We start from the raw sequence: 16979 nt of genomic DNA, 5'->3' as shown, positions 1-16979 counted from the left end.
CACGGTAATTGTACATTATAAGCACACTGGTCACTGTTGAGGAAAAGAGTTTATCCCAATTTATGAGAATAAAGTTTTCATCTGGTCATCTTGAACACACATTATCCCTTTTGATACTCTATCCTAGTTAATGGTTCTATAAAAGCACCAGTTAGGTTACTAACGTTACATCTTCACACTGTAATTGTTCATTAATTTTATTTACGTTAACGTCTACAGAGCAACCAGATGAAACAAAACAGAACCAAAACAAACGTTATCTGATATGTTTACAGTTCAATAATCATGCAGACAAAACACTACTGGAGACGTTGAATGTTGGGTGATAGTCGTAACTCTACCTCGGCTCCAATGTCCCCTTCAGGAGCAGTCGGTCACGGCTTGTCACTCAAACGTTACTCGTAGGCAATGAGCGGTTTGAATAATAAAACTATTCTATCGTAATAACAGACACATTAACCTACAATATTATGTAGATGGATCATTACTCATTGAACCACTTCACAGAAAATACTGTACTACATTGATAAATTACAGTAGTGTGCTGTTATAGTTCATTGACAGTTTTAAACTGTTAATTAACATACGGCAGGTGAATATGTAACTGTATGTTACAGTAATTGTGAAACACTGTAAGATACTGTTTTTTGTGTTTGTGTTGAAAGGACGACTTCCGTGATGTCATAGCGTACTTGAGTGCAGCACTACGTCTTACAACATTTCAGCATATAGATTGTTTTGTACACGTTTAATGGGAAAAAATAGTCAACACAGAAGTGCCTTTTTCTGCATTTCTTTGTTGTACATTTTGTTTTGTTAGGTATTTTATTAGAAATAAAATGGCACACATTCAAAACTTTATAATCCAGTTCAAAGCAATCGAATAAAAAGACACAAGTTCAAAACAGATTTTAGGAGTTCTCTCGTCATTTTATTTCAATGCACCTCGTTTCCTCCACAAAAGGGAACTGTATCAAAAATATGATGAAGCATTAAAAGAAAGGGAGTCAGCAATTCCCCAAATCTGCTTTTCTAAGATCCCTGAACTCTCACGTTTGTTTCTAAATGCTCTTGAGAGTGATGAGGTGTACTTTTTCATTCAGGTAGTCCAGGCTCCAGGCTCGCTGTCTGTCTGTCAGGGCATCATAGGAATGCAGCTGTTCCACATCACAGCTGTTCCCTGAGGAAAAGGAAAGCACACTCAATTTCTAACATGCATCTACAAGCCACTTTCTACAGTACCGTAGTGCCGTTCATAATTTTATGGCTCTTCATAGTTTCACAGTGGCACAGAAACACACTCAGCCATGATTGTTCTCAGCAACACTCACCAAACAAGATGGCTACTTGCTCGTCGGGCACCATAAAAGGAGGACCTGAAAGGTGAATGCAGTCACAAATGTCTTTTTATTTTCCATCCAACTCAGACAAAAAAAAAACATTTTAAACCGCAAAACATATTATTTTTTGGTCTGTGACCTGACACATGTGCGCGGTGTGTGTTTGACACACACAAAATGGACAGTTACCTTTATACAATTCAGGATTGTACAACAAAGTGTCCAGAAGGTATCTGCAGTCTTTGGCCATGAGAGAAATGATGAGAGCAGCATATCTGTGGTGTTGAGCGAGAGAGAGAATGTTTTTATTCCAGAATATTACCAAACTGTGCCGGTTACTTTCATAGTTATGTAAACTACACAATTGAATAGTTTCAGGAGAGTTTAAATTGAATTTCAAGTTGATTTGGGGTCATTGCATTCAAATGAAGGTTATGTGTGAAACTAATCTGCCATGTTGAGTCCTTAAAATAAAATAAAATACAAAATAATATCACATCTCAATGGGCGGTTCCCTCTCTCGTCTTACTTTTCTCTGTCTCTTGGGTTGATGGCCACTAGAGAGCCCCGGTCCCAAATTGCCCCGAACTGGCCCTCAATGGAACTGTGAAATGGGGGGAAAGTTTGTATTAAACATTCACCTGTGCAAAGTTACATGCCTTTTTTTTCATACTGCCATTGCAGGGTAAACACAGGTGTAATTGCCCCGTTTCATTCAGGTGGGTCAGGGTCCTTTGTATTGTGCATGCTGACCCACTGGAATGACTCCGACATACTAAATGGAAGAGGATCATAATTATCTTTTTTTCACCCGTGTTCTCCCTGTTATGACGTGTCAAAATGGCTGCTGAGAGAAAAGGGGCCCGTTCAACATCTTTTAACAAAAGGATTAAAAACACAATCAGTTCACCGACCTGGAGAAGTTGAACAGGTCACATTGATACAGGGAGATATTTCTCTCAGAGCTCTGTAAACAAGAGACATCGTGGGTTAACATGTTGTGTCCTTATCTGTTGGAATACAACATGTTTTCACAGCTACACGCAAGGCCACGCACTAATTGGACCTTGATGAGATACTTACCATTCATACAGTTTGTCACAGCATAAATTCATATTTTTTGTCAAAGTTACTTGTGCTGCTCTACAAACGTATTTCTCGTGCTATGATCAAATAAGACATGACGTGCAGAGTGATGCTGCATTATCCGTGTAGACACACCACTAGTATTCTCACTCTGGCAGGGGACGAGTACCTTGTAAAGCTTTGCTCCGGGTAAGGAAGGGACCGGCTCCTCGCTGTACGTCATGTTGTTCTCTGTAAAGAACTGTTGTATGGCCTTCTCAGATATCTCCACTCCAACCACTGAATGGCCCATGTCTGCTAGCCTGGGATTCACACAGACAAAGGATTTTATCATAGGATGTGTACACATCTTTATGGAAGTCCATTTCCATAACTGTGAGGAAAGGATAAAGATCCTGTAAGTCAGTATAATGTGATACTATCACATAATTATGACTGAGCATCTCATAGTTATGACTTAGTATGTCATAATTAGGATTTACTTTCTCATAATCATGACTTAGTATCTCATAATTATAACTTTGCATCGAAAAAATACGACTTTGTGTCTCATAATTATGAGATGCTAAGTCCTTATTAAAAATATTATCTCATTATAATGAATACGGGATCTTTATTTTTTCATCACAGTGGGGAAATGGACTTCCATATGTTTTATTAGGAAAGGCCATTTCTTGGAGGGAAAATTATACCGACTGAACTGACAATGTGAATGTGACAAATGCAATCTTCCTTTTTGGATTTATTATGCGTTTTCATACCACTTCATATCTACAGCTTTCCCACAGAGAGGGAAGAAGAAGCGAACTCCGGTCCGTCCAGAGAGAACTTTATCGATGTTGTCCTCCAGCATCCTGTCAAAACACAAGACAGCAGCTATTAGCGGCAAACACCAAAACTTCTTGCATACTTGCATTTTTAACTGTTCAAGGTACTTTCTAAAACTTCTCAACCCTGTGAAAAAACACTAAAAAACATACAATCTCTGAGTGAGATGGTGATGTGTAGACTGAACTAGCCGAGTTGATGGTCCTTTCAGTGTGTTCACAAAGCATCTTCTCTCACATTTCAATGGGATCCCTGAAGTGGTAACGTGCATTTGCAGTTCACAAAATCACACATGTATTTGGGAAGACTTTAGTTCTCCCTCATCCCACCCGGAGGAGACGGACACAGAGACGGGGCCTTTACTTGTGCACGTGAGGCTGATGGAAACCTATTCGGTCCTCCTGCCAGCGTTCCTCCCATTCTCCGAGTGCCATGACCCGATCCGCCTGTGGTGCCAGCATGCTGGTCGGGCTTGTTTGACCCAAACTACAAGAAGGAGAACACAGAGCAGAGAGACAGCAATTAATGGAGGGAACAGCATTCATGTGTGTGGCTGGAGGCAAAGGGAGGAGGGTGCACACCTGACACAGCCACACCTTGCTGCACATAGACACATACAGAAGAGCTGCAGGATGTGTGCAAGGTGATGGGGAAGAGAGGAGGTGATAGGGAGATGGGGGAGGGAAGGGGAGGAGCCGTTAACGAGCTTGCAGGGTTATAAAAGCAGGGTAGTCATTAGGCGTGCAGGGAAGAAAAAAAAATTGATACAGCATAGTATCACAATATTTTGCGTGGCGATATTGCATCGATACACAGAAGTGCATCAAGTCAAGCATCGATCTTTTATTATATCAATTATAAACGTTTTGGTCCTAGAATAATACAATCAATTGCTTTTTCAGTCCACTAGATGGTGCTGTGTTGTTTTCTGGTGAGGTCAGCAGAGGTCCCGGGTCAGCATGATTGGTAGGAAGTTGGTCAAAAGTAGAATGGAGACATCGGAGAAAAAAAACATTTTAAACGCGTCGTCCGCATTTAAATCAAATGTCTGGACTTCCTCTAACTCGTAGCGGCGCTGCTCACACAGCTGTTGCACGAAACACAGGACAACATTCGCGACACAGCGCTGGTCAAAGACAAACAAAAAGCATAAATCAAACTGGCTACTGGTACTCTAGCGCTGGAAGCGGCCGTCATCCCGACGCAGTTCCTGGAGAAGTGGGTGAAATGCACCGATCTGTGTGCGCCTACGGATAATATTATGAACCCAGAGACGAGGACGTTTGATGTTCCGAAGTTTTGGGGATTTGCACAAGTATAAAGCAGAAAGAGTGGTTATTTACATGGTGGACGGTGGAAATGATAACTGTTCGCACAGAGATAAGCCACGCCCCCATATAGACTGTAATGCAGGTGTATAATACAGGTTATACACCTGTATTATATCAGGTGCATGCAGCATTTATGACAGTGTTGGTCCGTTTGTCTGCTTGACAATCCCATTTTGCTGCAATAAACATTATTGAAGGGAGTTGAACAGATTGAAAACGTTATCTTATTCGATCAAATATGTTGACAAAGTTTTCCTTTGGGGACAGTTTGCGGTTGAAAAAAGGTAATAAATGGCAATACTCAATATATCGCAGTATAGTGATAATATCGTGGTATCTCTGGTGATTCCCACCCCTAGTAGTTATATTGGGACTCTTCTGGTAGATAATTACAGAATCAGAGCACACGGGACTGAGGCTAAAGGTCACACACACATAACAACCAGTCATCTGTGCACTACAATATGCAGACACTTTGCAAAAGAGTGAGCACGTGCATAATTGTACACATCAGGAATAACTGGTCCAGCTTTTAGAAAAAACTCAAACAAAGCCTGTCTTAACAGTCACTCGAGCCACCGGACGTCGAGGAGGAAGTGCCTGAAGGGCGACACAACACAAGTATTGTATCACGTAAACTAAACAAATGAATGCCGCGAACAACGACATTCAAATACAGCGCGCGTAACGGCGTCCCGTTCAGTGCGCACTTGGCTCAATAACAGCGGCCAAAGTACTTTGAAAAGAAAACCTGACTCCGGCATGTTTTTTTTGTCGGTTCTAACCAAAAGAGCGTCGCGTTACCTTTGGCCGGTGGAAGACAGCTGATGTTTGTTCACTGACACACAGCCCGACCGTGTTGACAGCGCAGCCGAGCCGTTCCTATCGACACGCGGGGACTCCCGCGGGGTTTCCTTGTCCTGGAGAAAGTGTGTCAGGTGACCTGCGCGTCTCGCTGCCGGAGTGGCGGAAGTACAGGCGGCCGACAGATCCGGAAACGCGTTGCCTGACGAGGCGAAACCCTGGGTTTACTGAACACAGATATTCTCCCTTGTTTTACCTCTGGCTTGGGAGGAGCCTGGTGCTGCGTTCTCGGTCGCAGGAAATATGGGAGACACCAGTATCCGACTTAACAACATGAGCTCCCTTTTAAAACGCTCGCCCCTGGGTCCTCTCGGTAATTGGACACTCTAAGCACACTGGTCACCTTTGAAGAATGGAATTTGTCACAAATTCAAAATGGCAAAACTGTGGATTTAATCCACAAATTATTTGCGCGCAAATTATTTGTGGAATAAGTCCAGTTTTGCCATTTTGGAAAAACGGTTTAATATTTCAAAGAAAGAAAATCAAACAAGTGAACGTGCATCAATTGGGATATTTCTCATTAATGATTCACACGTTTGCTTTAATGAGAACTAGAAAGTAGAGCCACTGATAGTTGGACAACATGCAGGAGAGACTGGTTTAGGAAACGCACCGTACGCACGTGTGTACAACAGAAAGTTCATATTCAGACCCAAACTGTGTGTAGAACAACTGATATTTCTAGTCCAAATAACTGAAAACATTTTTGTTTTCAGGAATGCTTTCTAAATCTCCTCTCAAATCAACAGCCACAAATTATGTGTTATCGAGGCTTTATTGAAGGAGAAGAGACGAGCAGATGTTGAGTAAATGTAATGCAATCATTTGTCGTTATAATGTCGGGATACTGAACAAAGGAATGCAGAGTGTCTGCTGCTGCAGTCTCGCTCATGAAAAAATATGTAAAAGCTCTTTTTTGGGACTCCACCCACGATTAAATATTTGAATCTGATATATTTCTTCAAAGAAGTGCATATGTCTGTTGCCTTTTGGGGGAAAGGGATTTCAAAAGCAGTTCATGTATAGAGCACGCCATATCCACACCAGCATATTCCCAAAACAAAAATTGTTGAAGCTTAGTTCGAAGTGGGAGGCCATAGAAACTGTGTAGCCTTTACGTGAAGAAATAATTCTAATGAGATCAACTCTTGAGCATTTTGCTTCGATGTCTGAAATGTATGTCTTACTTTTTTTTCTGCATTTCTTTGTTGTGAATTCAGTTGTTTTCTTTTTTAGATATTTTATTGGAAATAAAGTGCCACACATTCAAAACGTAATGATCCAGAACTTAGCGATCGAATAAAAAAGTCACAAGTTCAAAACAGTTTTTAGGAGTTCTCTCGTCATTTATTTCAATGCACTCAAAAATATGATGAAGCATTAAAAAAAAGTGGATAAGCAATGCCCCAAATCTGCTTTTCTAAGCTCCCTGAACTCTCACGTTAGTTTCTAAATGCTCTTGAGAGTGATGAGGTGTACTTTTTCAGTCAGGTAGTCTTGGTACCAGACTCGCTGTCTGTCTGTCAGGGCATCGAACGAATGCAGCTGTTCCACATCACAGCTGTTCCCTGAGGAAAAGGAAAGCACACTCAATTTCTAACATGCATCTACGAGCCACTTTCTACAGTACCGTAGTGCCGTTCATAATTTTATGGCTCTTCATAGTTTCACAGTGGCACAGAAACACACTCAGCCATGATTGTTCTCAGCAACACTCACCAAACAAGATGGCTACTTGCTCGTCGGGCACAATAAAAGGAGGACCTGAAAGGTGAATGCAGTCACAAACGCCTTTTTATTTTTCACCCAATTCATCTGCAAAATACATTTAAAAACTAAATATTTTGTTCTACAAACCATGTGTGTGACCTTACACATTTAGACAAAATGTGGACAGTTACCTTTATACAATTCAGGATTGTACAACAAAGTGTCCAAAAGGTATCTGCAGTCTTTGGCCATGAGAGAAATGATGAGAGCAGCATATCTGTGGTGTTGAGAGAGAGAGAATGGAGATTATGTATTTAATGTTACCAAACTGTGCCGGTTACTTTCATAGTTATGTAAACTGCACACTTGAATAGTTTCAGAAGAGTTGACATTTAATTTTCAAGTTGATTTGGAGTCATCGCATTCAATTGAAAAGTTGTGTGTTAAACTAATCTGCCATGTTGAGTACTTAAAATAAAAATAATAATTTCACATCTCAATCTCGTCTTACTTTTCTCGGTCTCTTGGGTTGATGGCCACTAGAGATCCCCGGTCCCAAATTGCCCCGAACTGGCCCTCAATGGAACTGTGAAATGGGAAAAAAAAAAAAGTTTGTGTTAACGTTTACCGGCCTCCATTTTAGCCCGCTGTTCAACATCTTTTTAACAAAAAGATAAAAAACACAATCAGTTCACCGACCTGGAGAAGTTGAACAGGTCACATTGATACAGGGAGATATTTCTCTCAGAGCTCTGTGAACAAGAGACATCGTGGGTTAACATGTTGTGTCCTTATCTGTTGGAATACAACATGTTTTCACAGCTACACGCAAGGCCACGCACTAATTGGACGTTGGACATGAGATACTTACCATTCATACAGTTTGTCACAGCATGAATTCATATTTTTACCATGATGCTCTGAATTACAGAATGTGGAATCACAATGGCTGACAAATGCTTTTTTTTTTCATCCTGTGTGCATTTATTTTTTTGTCAACGTTACTTTACTGTTGTGTGGTTATGGAGCGCCGACTCCTGTCAATCAGTCTGCTCTACACACATATTTCGTAGTAAGTTTGACAATAATAAATTAAGAGATGGCGTGCAGAGTGATGCTGCATTATCCGTGTAGACACACCACTAGTATTCTCACTCTGGCAGGGGACGAGTACCTTGTAAAGCTTTGCTCCGGGTAAGGAAGGGACCGGCTCCTCGCTGTACGTCATGTTGTTCTCTGTAAAGAACTGTTGTATGGCCTTCTCAGATATCTCCACTCCAACCACTGAATGGCCCATGTCTGCTAGCCTGGGATTCACACAGGCAAAGGATTTTATCATGGGATGTGTATACATCTTTTTGGAAGATGTATCCATTACTGTGATGAAAGCATAAAGATCCTGTAAGTCAGTATAATGTGATACTATCACATAATTATGACTGAGCATCTCATAGTTATGACTTAGTATGTCATAATTAGGATTTACTTTCTCATAATCATGACTTAGTATCTCATAATTATAACTTTGCATCGAAAAAATACGACTTTGTGTCTCATAATTATGAGATGCTAAGTCCTTATTAAAAATATTATCTCATTATAATGAATACGGGATCTTTATTTTTTCATCACAGTGGGGAAATGGACTTCCATATGTTTTATTAGGAAAGGCCATTTCTTGGAGGGAAAATTATACCGACTGAACTGACAATGTGAATGTGACAAATGCGATCTTCCTTTTTGGATTTATTATGCGTTTTCATACCACTTCATATCTACAGCTTTCCCACAGAGAGGGAAGAAGAAGCGAACTCCGGTCCGTCCAGAGAGAACTTTATCGATGTTGTCCTCCAGCATCCTGTCAAAACACAAGACAGCAGCTATTAGCGGCAAACACCAGAACTTCTTGCATACTTGCATTTTTAACTGTTCAAGGTACTTTCTAAAACTTCTCAACCCTGTGAAAAAACACTAAAAAACATACAATCTCTGAGTGAGATGGTGATGTGTAGACTGAACTAGCCGAGTTGATGGTCCTTTCAGTGTGTTCACAAAGCATCTTCTCTCACATTTCAATGGGATCCCTGAAGTGGTAACGTGCATTTGCAGTTCACAAAATCACACATGCATTTGGGAAGACTTTAGTTCTCCCTCATCCCACCCGGAGGAGACGGACACAGAGACGGGGCCTTTACTTGTGCACGTGAGGCTGATGGAAATTGATTTGGTCCTCCTGCCAGCGTTCCTCCCATTCTCCGAGTGCCATGACCCGATCCGCCTGTGGTGCCAGCATGCTGGTCGTGTTTGTTTGACCCAAACTACAAGAAGGAGAACACAGAGCAGAGAGACAGCAATTAATGGAGGGAACAGCATTCATGTGTGTGGCTGGAGGCAAAGGGAGGAGGGTGCACACCTGACACAGCCACACCTTGCTGCACATAGACACATACAGAAGAGCTGCAGGATGTGTGCATGGTGATGGGAGGGGAAACACTTTGCAAAAGAGTGAGTGCATGCATAATTGTACACATCAGGAATAACTGGTCCAGTTGGAGAAGTATATTGTATCCGGGTTTCTCCATATGGGAGCCAAAAGTGAAAAATGACTTAAATCTAAAATAGACCATGATCTTATTCCAGGTGTTCAATGTGTTCCGTACAATAAAGTTATTTTGGACCTCCAGCTTTGCCCTTTTGTAGTTTACGAAGGGGCAGTTTTTTAAAGCGAGTAAGCCACAATTTGTCGACTCCATGTCAATCCATACGTTTGTAGTCTCTGGATTCACCCACTCGTATATGTATCGCATTTGTGCTGCCCAGTAGTAAAACTTTATGTGAGGGACTCCCAGTCCTCCCTGTTGCTTGCTTTTCTGTAGTTTACTTATTTTCATTCTAACCTTTTTGCCCTGCCAGAGGAATTGTGTGAACATTTTATCCAAGTCAATGAAGAAGCTGTTGGACAGCAACCTGGGCAGTATATTCATTTTGAGCACGCTTATCCTGCCCAACCAGGAAGCTGGTAACGTTCCCCACCTATTCAGGTCTTCCTTAATGCGTGTTGTGATTGGTTTAAGGTTGAGTTTAACCAGTTTTTCAAGGGAGGGGCCAATTCTAATTCCAAGGTATGTTATCTCTCTGAGTGACCAGTGAAAAGGGAATCCACTAATGGGCATGGCCTCGGTTTTTGATAGGTTAACTTTAAAGCCTGATATGTGCCCAAACTGTTGTAGACATTCAAGTAGTCACTACCATCCCGTGTCTATCTCAACCAGGTACAGCAGGACATCATCCGCATAGAGAAATTTTTTGTACTGTACCATTGACATTAAAACCTCTTATCGCTGGTGTGGTTCTGATGAGCTCAGCTAAAGGCTCAATAGCCAAAGCAAACAAAAGAGGGCTCAGTGGGCATCCCTGGCGGCTGCCACGCTCTAATGGGAACAAATCTGAGCAGTAGGAGTTAGTAATAACGGCCGCTCTTGGGGAAAAATACAGTAGTTTCACCCAGTCAGTGAATTCTGTATTAAATGATATTTAATGAGTTGTATTAAAGCTGTGATTATAAGTTCTGACTAGATGAGGAGTGAGCTTGTCTTTAAAGGCTTTAAACCACTCCACTGGGAACCCAGCTGGACCTGGTGATTTTCCACTTTGCATCAAAGCCATTGCTTCTAATATTTGATTTATTTTATTTACCTGATTGGGTTTCCCCAAAGATTTTTGCTGTTCTTGTTAGTGTAGGTAATTTAATTTTAGAAAAGAATTTGTCAAGTTCCTCTTTAGTGCTGTTATTATCAGTTGTATATAATGCTTTGTAAAATGATACAAAAACAGAGTTGATATTTTTCTTATCGAAATGTCTTTTCCCGCCTGGATCTCTGATTGCTGCTATGTTGTTGTAATTTTGTTTCTGGTTAAGTAGGCGGGCCAAATATTTACTAGCTTTGTTTCCATATTCGTACAGTCGTTGCTTTTGATAGAATAAGGATCGCGATGCTTTCTCATTCAGAATTGAATTTAGTGCAGCCCTGACACTTTGCACTTTGATGAGATTAGTTTTGGTTGAACTAGACTTATGGGCCAGCTCTGCTTTTTTTAAGTCTGTTTCCAGTTTGTTCTGCTTCTGAAGAAGGGCTTTTTTCCGGTGTGACATATATGAGATAGTGAATCCTCTAATATAGGCTTTTGCAGATTCCCAGAGAAATTCAGGGTTTGTTTCACTGTTGTCGTTTATGTCAAAAAATAAATCTAACTGAGCCTCCATTTTTTTAAAATGTCTTGTCAGTGAGGAGATATGATGGGAAGCGCCATCTCTGTGTGCTAGAAATGGCTTCACTCAGTCATTTCCAGGTATACTGGGGCATGGTCGCTGATATGTATAGATCCTATACTGCATGCTTTTACTTGGCCTGTAATCTGAGACGGGGCAAAAAAGTAATCTATGCGTGAGTAAGAGTTATGCGGATTAGAGTAGAATGTGAAGTCTCTCACTGATGGGTTTAGGTTCCTCCATACATCTATCAGATTTATATCATCTAGCATTTTACCTAGTGAAGCGCATGCGCCTGTTCTTCTATTTGTATCTGCTGGAGACTGTCTAATTTGTTGTCAAGGCAACAATTAAAGTCACCACCTAGGACTGTAAAAGGAGATCTGTGTTTCTCTATTTCTGTTGCTAATGTAGTCCAAAATGACGGGGTTGGCGAATTAGGTGCGTAAATATTAATCAAAGTGACCGGTGTGCCATACATTGTGCCGTGAACAAGGATGTATCTGCCCTCAGAGTCGCTTCTACATGTACCGAGTACGAATGGGGTAGCCTTGTGTATTAAGATAGCGACTCCTCTGCTATTGGAGGAAAATGATGAGTAAGCCTGGCCTACCCAGTCTCGCTTAAGTTTAATGTGCTCCTTATCCACCAAGTGAGTTTCTTGTAAGAAAGCTATTTGTATCTTGTCTTTTTTGAGGAAGCTTAATATTTTCACACGACACTTCCTGATGAACAGTCTATCACAAGTACGTCCCAAGTCTCTAAACTGCATCCCCGTTTCCCTCAACCAAGAGAGAAGACGCGAGGAAATATGTTTTAATAGACATGAGACGTCCTTTCCTCTGAAGCGTCACGTGAAGCGACGTAGGTTTCTGATGACTGCGACCGACTGACAGCGGATCACATCTGATCACATCTGATCACATCTGATCAGCTGTTAGTCGCTTTAACAGCTGGCGGAGTTTTGTCCGGAGAGTTTTTAGCGAACATTCCAATAAAAATGCACTTAAAATAGTTGATTTAACGGCGTTAAACTACTACTTACATTAATAAAGACACAGTTATCATGAGTGTCAGAGTGGAGATGTTTTCTCTGTCGTCTGTTACCGTTTAATAATCTGCATTGAGTATTTATATACTGTGATGTGTCCTGCTTATACGCGCAGGATCCATTTCTACTGTTTCGAATGAGTCTGATTGTGACATCATTATAAAATAACCCACAATATAAATATAGTTTCTCTTCATTACGTGTTGTAAAAAGTGTTTCCTCTCTCCAGCTCTCTGATTTTAATGACATACATAATACAAGTTATTGAGGGAAACAACAGATACAATCTTAGAAGACAGTAGTTTGTGGTCCTTTTGTGGTTCAGACCTACAATGAACACATTTTAACCAGATGGTGAATAATTTAACAGATTTAATATATAACTTGAGTTTAATCTGTGATCGTCTTCACTCTAGTATTAAACTCCAGCGATCAGTCCGCTCAGCTGCAGCGTCCAATCACCAAAAGTACCATTTATGTTTCTATCTTTCTTAAACCACTACAATGATTCCTATAACAAGCTGGTTTTGTTCTTAGGAGTCGGCCCCCATTTGGTTTAGTGGGGTCTCATGTTTCCAAAAGCCTGTTTTCAATGTGTTGTGCTGTTTGACCTGAATGTCCCCACCAAACACAGCCTCTTGTATCCTGTTGTTTGTGGATTCTAAAGTGAGGCATATTTCTTTGGTCAGACAGTGTGAACAGGGTTAATGTTCGTTCAAGTTAATGGCTGAGTTTTATGTGCCATTTTGTTTTACATGTTTACAATTACTATACACTATGTGGAAAGGCTAAGAGATGCCCTTTATTGAACATTGAAAATAAAGTGATGAAAGGGCCATGATGTTTGTCCATGTATCTTTACGGTTAATTTGTACATTTGCTTAAAAAAATGGAAAGTAAAGTAACTAGTAGTGTAGTTACTTTTCAAATGCAGTAACTAGTAAAGTAATATAGCTACAATTTTCAGAAGTAACTAGTAACTTGTAACTAGTTACTTTTTCTGAGTAACTACCCCAACACTGACCCTAAATTAAATTTGAATATACAAGTAAATATAAAGTTACCCAACAGCAGCCCGGCTTGATAAAAGCGGCCTTCAGTTCGAACCAAAAGAGCATCACTTTACCTTTAACCGGTTGAAGACAGCTGAAGTTTGTTCAGCAACACACAGCCCGACAGTGTTGCAAGCGCTCAGTAAAAGAGTTGCCTAACTAGGCGAAACCCCACAGATCCTCTCCCTTGGTTTACCTCTGGGTTGGGAGGAGCCTGGTGCTGCGTTCTTTGGAAGTATGGGAGACACAACATCTTAACAACATCTCCCTTTTAGACGCTCGCCCCTGCAGTCCTTACGGTTATTGGACACTATAGTGGAATGGCAGTAGAGTTGTTTTAATTTTATGCTACATAGAGTAAATTATCATCATGTAGAGTTAAATATAAACACTGAAGAGAGTAAAAATTACTCTGAATTATTAACTCTGAGGTAAGAGTACATTTTACTCTATTTAGACTGGGACCAAATGTTATCTGACAAATGTACTGTGTATAAGCACACTGGCAGCACCGCCGCTCCCATAAGGCGCACTACGCGCTTTGCGTAGGGCACCAGGCCCAGGAGGGGGTGGGGGGGCACCAACAAATATGCAACAAAAAAATCATCATAGTTATAATAATTACAATGCCGATACTATTTTAGTATATAAATATTAGGCACCTTTTAGGCATGTGTATATCACAAAACAGGCAGAACAAAAGATATATTTAATTGCTCAAAAAAAGTTACGATGGTGACCCCCCGCTCCCTCCCCCCCAAACAAATATACATTCAACTTCCCAAGCTCGCCGTGGGTGCCCTTCTCAGTTGCAAATTTTGACAGTAAGCTTAAAAAAGATGGCCTCAAAAAGACAACAGCAGTCAGGGTCAGGAAAAAAAGGAGAAGAAAGAAACTGCGAGATGATGCCCGTGCATCTCTTTCAGAGTCCATGTTTAATCATTGTTAAATACGGGAAATGTGTGCTGCTAATTTAATGGTTAGCCTATGCATACACCTCAAACTAGCTGACGTTATTGCTAATGTTAGCAGGGCTCTCAAGTTTTGAAGACAGGATTACAATCACAGCCTTTTTTTATTTGTATCCGTGAAAAGAAAAAAATATAGCAGTTAAGTGTAATCTGTGCCCTGGAGACAAGCGCCTCTCAACTGCACATTAAGTAGTCCTAACTGATGCCAGCTAGATGTTACTTTACTTTACATTCTATTATGCTTTTATATTAGATTAGATTCATCAAATAGTTGATAAATATAGGGGGAGAGCACCTTGGCTGCATGCCTTCAGTTTTAAATGTTCATCATTTTTTCAGTATAAGATTCTTTGTTTGAATATTTTGTCTCTTTCTATACTAATCCTTTTTTGTTGTATTTCTAAATTAAAGCAGGCTCTATGCTGAGATACGTACAACAAGGACAAGCACGTGACCAAGACGATGATGCAGACGAGGAGCAACCGTCTTGCAGCTCTGTAGACTCCACAACACCAAGCCCTGATGATGATCAACATCCCTCAACCAGCAGTTTAGGGACAGATCTGCAGAGAACCACCACCTCTGAAGGTCCTGTCATTGAGAGTCCATCAGCAGGTGACAACGTAGAGACCTGTGAGCCCCCTTCAACTGATCCTGCTCTTTGGCCGCCACAAGTTTTAGACGTGGATCGTGTTGAAATAGTACAAAGAGGTCCACTTAAAATCCCATCAGATTTTCATTTTCCAAGGGGACTTTCATAGTAGCCTACAATTCAAAACACTCTCAAATGGAGAGAAGATCATGAGAAGTTGGCTTGTTTACTCGCAACAAAGCAATGCTGTGTTCTGTTTTGCGTGTAAGCTTTTCAGCTTGAAACCTATAAAGCTGACAGATGAGGACTACAGTGACTGGTCCAACATAAACAGTAGATTGAAGAGTCATGAATGTAGCTCAGACCATGCCCAGTGCATGTTTAAATGGAGAGAACTGGACATGTGTTTACATAAAAATATGACAATAGACCACCAGGAACTGACATTGCTGGAGCGAAGAAATGCAGACGTGTGCCTCTATAGAGCCTCCCAGAACTGGTGGAAATGCTTGATCCATACAGAATAGCATTATGGCTCTCTCAAAAATTATCTCTTTCTTTTATTTTGATAATTTGGTCAAAGAGGATTTTGCACTTTACTTGAATGTTTGTTTTAGCTGTTGTGACTTTTCGTCCTCTAAATCTTTGTTTTATTTAAGAAGATTATCTTTGTTTTATTAAAGAAGATTGACTATTCTTGTTTGTACATATTATTATTTAATGTAATTTATGTGTTTAATGAATAAAAGTTTGCACTTTCAAATGTACAGTGTGTGTTGGCTTGGTGTTAATAAACTGTTAAACTGGCAGAAACAAACTTTTTTTTTTTCACGTAGGGGGGCACCATGAAGGAGTTATGCTTAGGGCACCAAAATGGCTAGCAGCGGCACTGCACACTGGTCACCAGAGGAAACAACTGTAGTTTTATGTAAGAAAACCCTAACTTTCAACCGCAGCTCCAGTTGCCCCATGGATCATCCGAGTGCAGAGCAGTTTAGTGCAATAATTTGAATATTAATGATGACATTAATGCATATAGTTTCAATCGTCATTGTTTAAAACGATTTATTTATTTAATTAATCCTTTTTTTATTTGTTTTTTTTACACTTATGCCATTTTGATTCTTGGTGCACTTTCGTGCAAAAGCTTGACAAAAACCCGCACTGCTGGTTACAGTCTCGCCTCGCCCAGCTCTCTCTCTCTCTCTCTCTCTCTCTCTCTCTCTCTCTCTCTCTCTCTCTCTCTCTCTCTCTCTCTCTCTCTCTCTCTCTCTCTCTCTCTCTCTCTCTCTCTCTGCCGGTCTTCGGGCTCGGTGGTACGATGTCTTTATCCGGACACAGAGCGGCGCACGAGTCTCAGAGATGCAGCGAGGCTCTGGTCCCCGCGATAGCGTCACGTTGTGCCCCTTTAAACGTGCAAAATGCTTGGTAATCGCAAAGGCCCTCGTCACATCAGCGCAATATATAAAGTATAAGCTTTTATTTAAAATTAAAAATACAAAAAACATACTGCTGCAAGAGTCAAAACAGTCTCACCTTGAATTGCGTCTTGAGGCATCCTCGTGCATCATCTTAACATGGAGGTGCTGCCAAAATAAAGAAGCCCATTATTGTAATGTGTTGTTGAGTGACAGCGCGTTACATATCCTCCATTATCATTACTATCTCACATCCCTCATACACACAACCACCACCATCACCATCTTCGTCATCACCATGGTGGCCTCGGTGTTTACGCCGATGCATTAGAGACCATAGTTTCCGCAGAGGTGACGGGATTTGCCGATCCGCACCCACAATAAGAAATGTCACGCCCCCTTTCCCGTGTCGGTTCATTGCCCATGCGTAATTCGGCGTTTTTTTCTCTCTCCCAAAAAAAGC

The 16979-nt window shown here is 40.9% G+C and overlaps 2 protein-coding genes across 2 annotated transcripts; both read right to left on the bottom strand.

Moving 5' to 3' along the window:
* Positions 1-886: 886 nt before the first annotated feature.
* On the bottom strand, positions 887-5498 carry LOC306748794 (putative thiopurine S-methyltransferase). Its single transcript, XM_079232014.1, has 9 exons — positions 5390-5498; positions 3618-3740; positions 3188-3280; positions 2596-2728; positions 2255-2307; positions 1870-1944; positions 1530-1615; positions 1332-1376; positions 887-1180 (listed from the first exon to the last, which is right to left on the bottom strand). The coding sequence occupies exons 2-9, from the start codon at positions 3713-3715 to the stop codon at positions 1062-1064; spliced, it is 702 nt and encodes a 233-aa protein (XP_079088140.1). The 5' UTR covers positions 3716-3740; positions 5390-5498; the 3' UTR covers positions 887-1061.
* Positions 5499-6901: 1403 nt separating this feature from the next.
* On the bottom strand, positions 6902-16834 carry LOC306749025 (putative thiopurine S-methyltransferase; the record flags this gene model as incomplete). Its single annotated transcript, XM_079232270.1, has 10 exons — positions 16814-16834; positions 16635-16684; positions 9358-9480; positions 8928-9020; positions 8337-8469; positions 7862-7914; positions 7674-7748; positions 7354-7439; positions 7172-7216; positions 6902-7020 (listed from the first exon to the last, which is right to left on the bottom strand). The coding sequence occupies exons 1-10, from the start codon at positions 16814-16816 to the stop codon at positions 6902-6904; spliced, it is 780 nt and encodes a 259-aa protein (XP_079088396.1). The 5' UTR covers positions 16817-16834.
* Between the last annotated feature and the right edge of the window lie 145 nt (positions 16835-16979).

Source organism: Taurulus bubalis (genome assembly GCF_910589615.1).
Source record: "Taurulus bubalis genome assembly, chromosome: 16".
NCBI lineage: Eukaryota > Metazoa > Chordata > Actinopteri > Perciformes > Cottidae > Taurulus > Taurulus bubalis.
The sequence above is the reverse complement of the archived record's forward strand: the minus strand, read 5'-3'. Positions and strand labels throughout refer to the sequence as shown.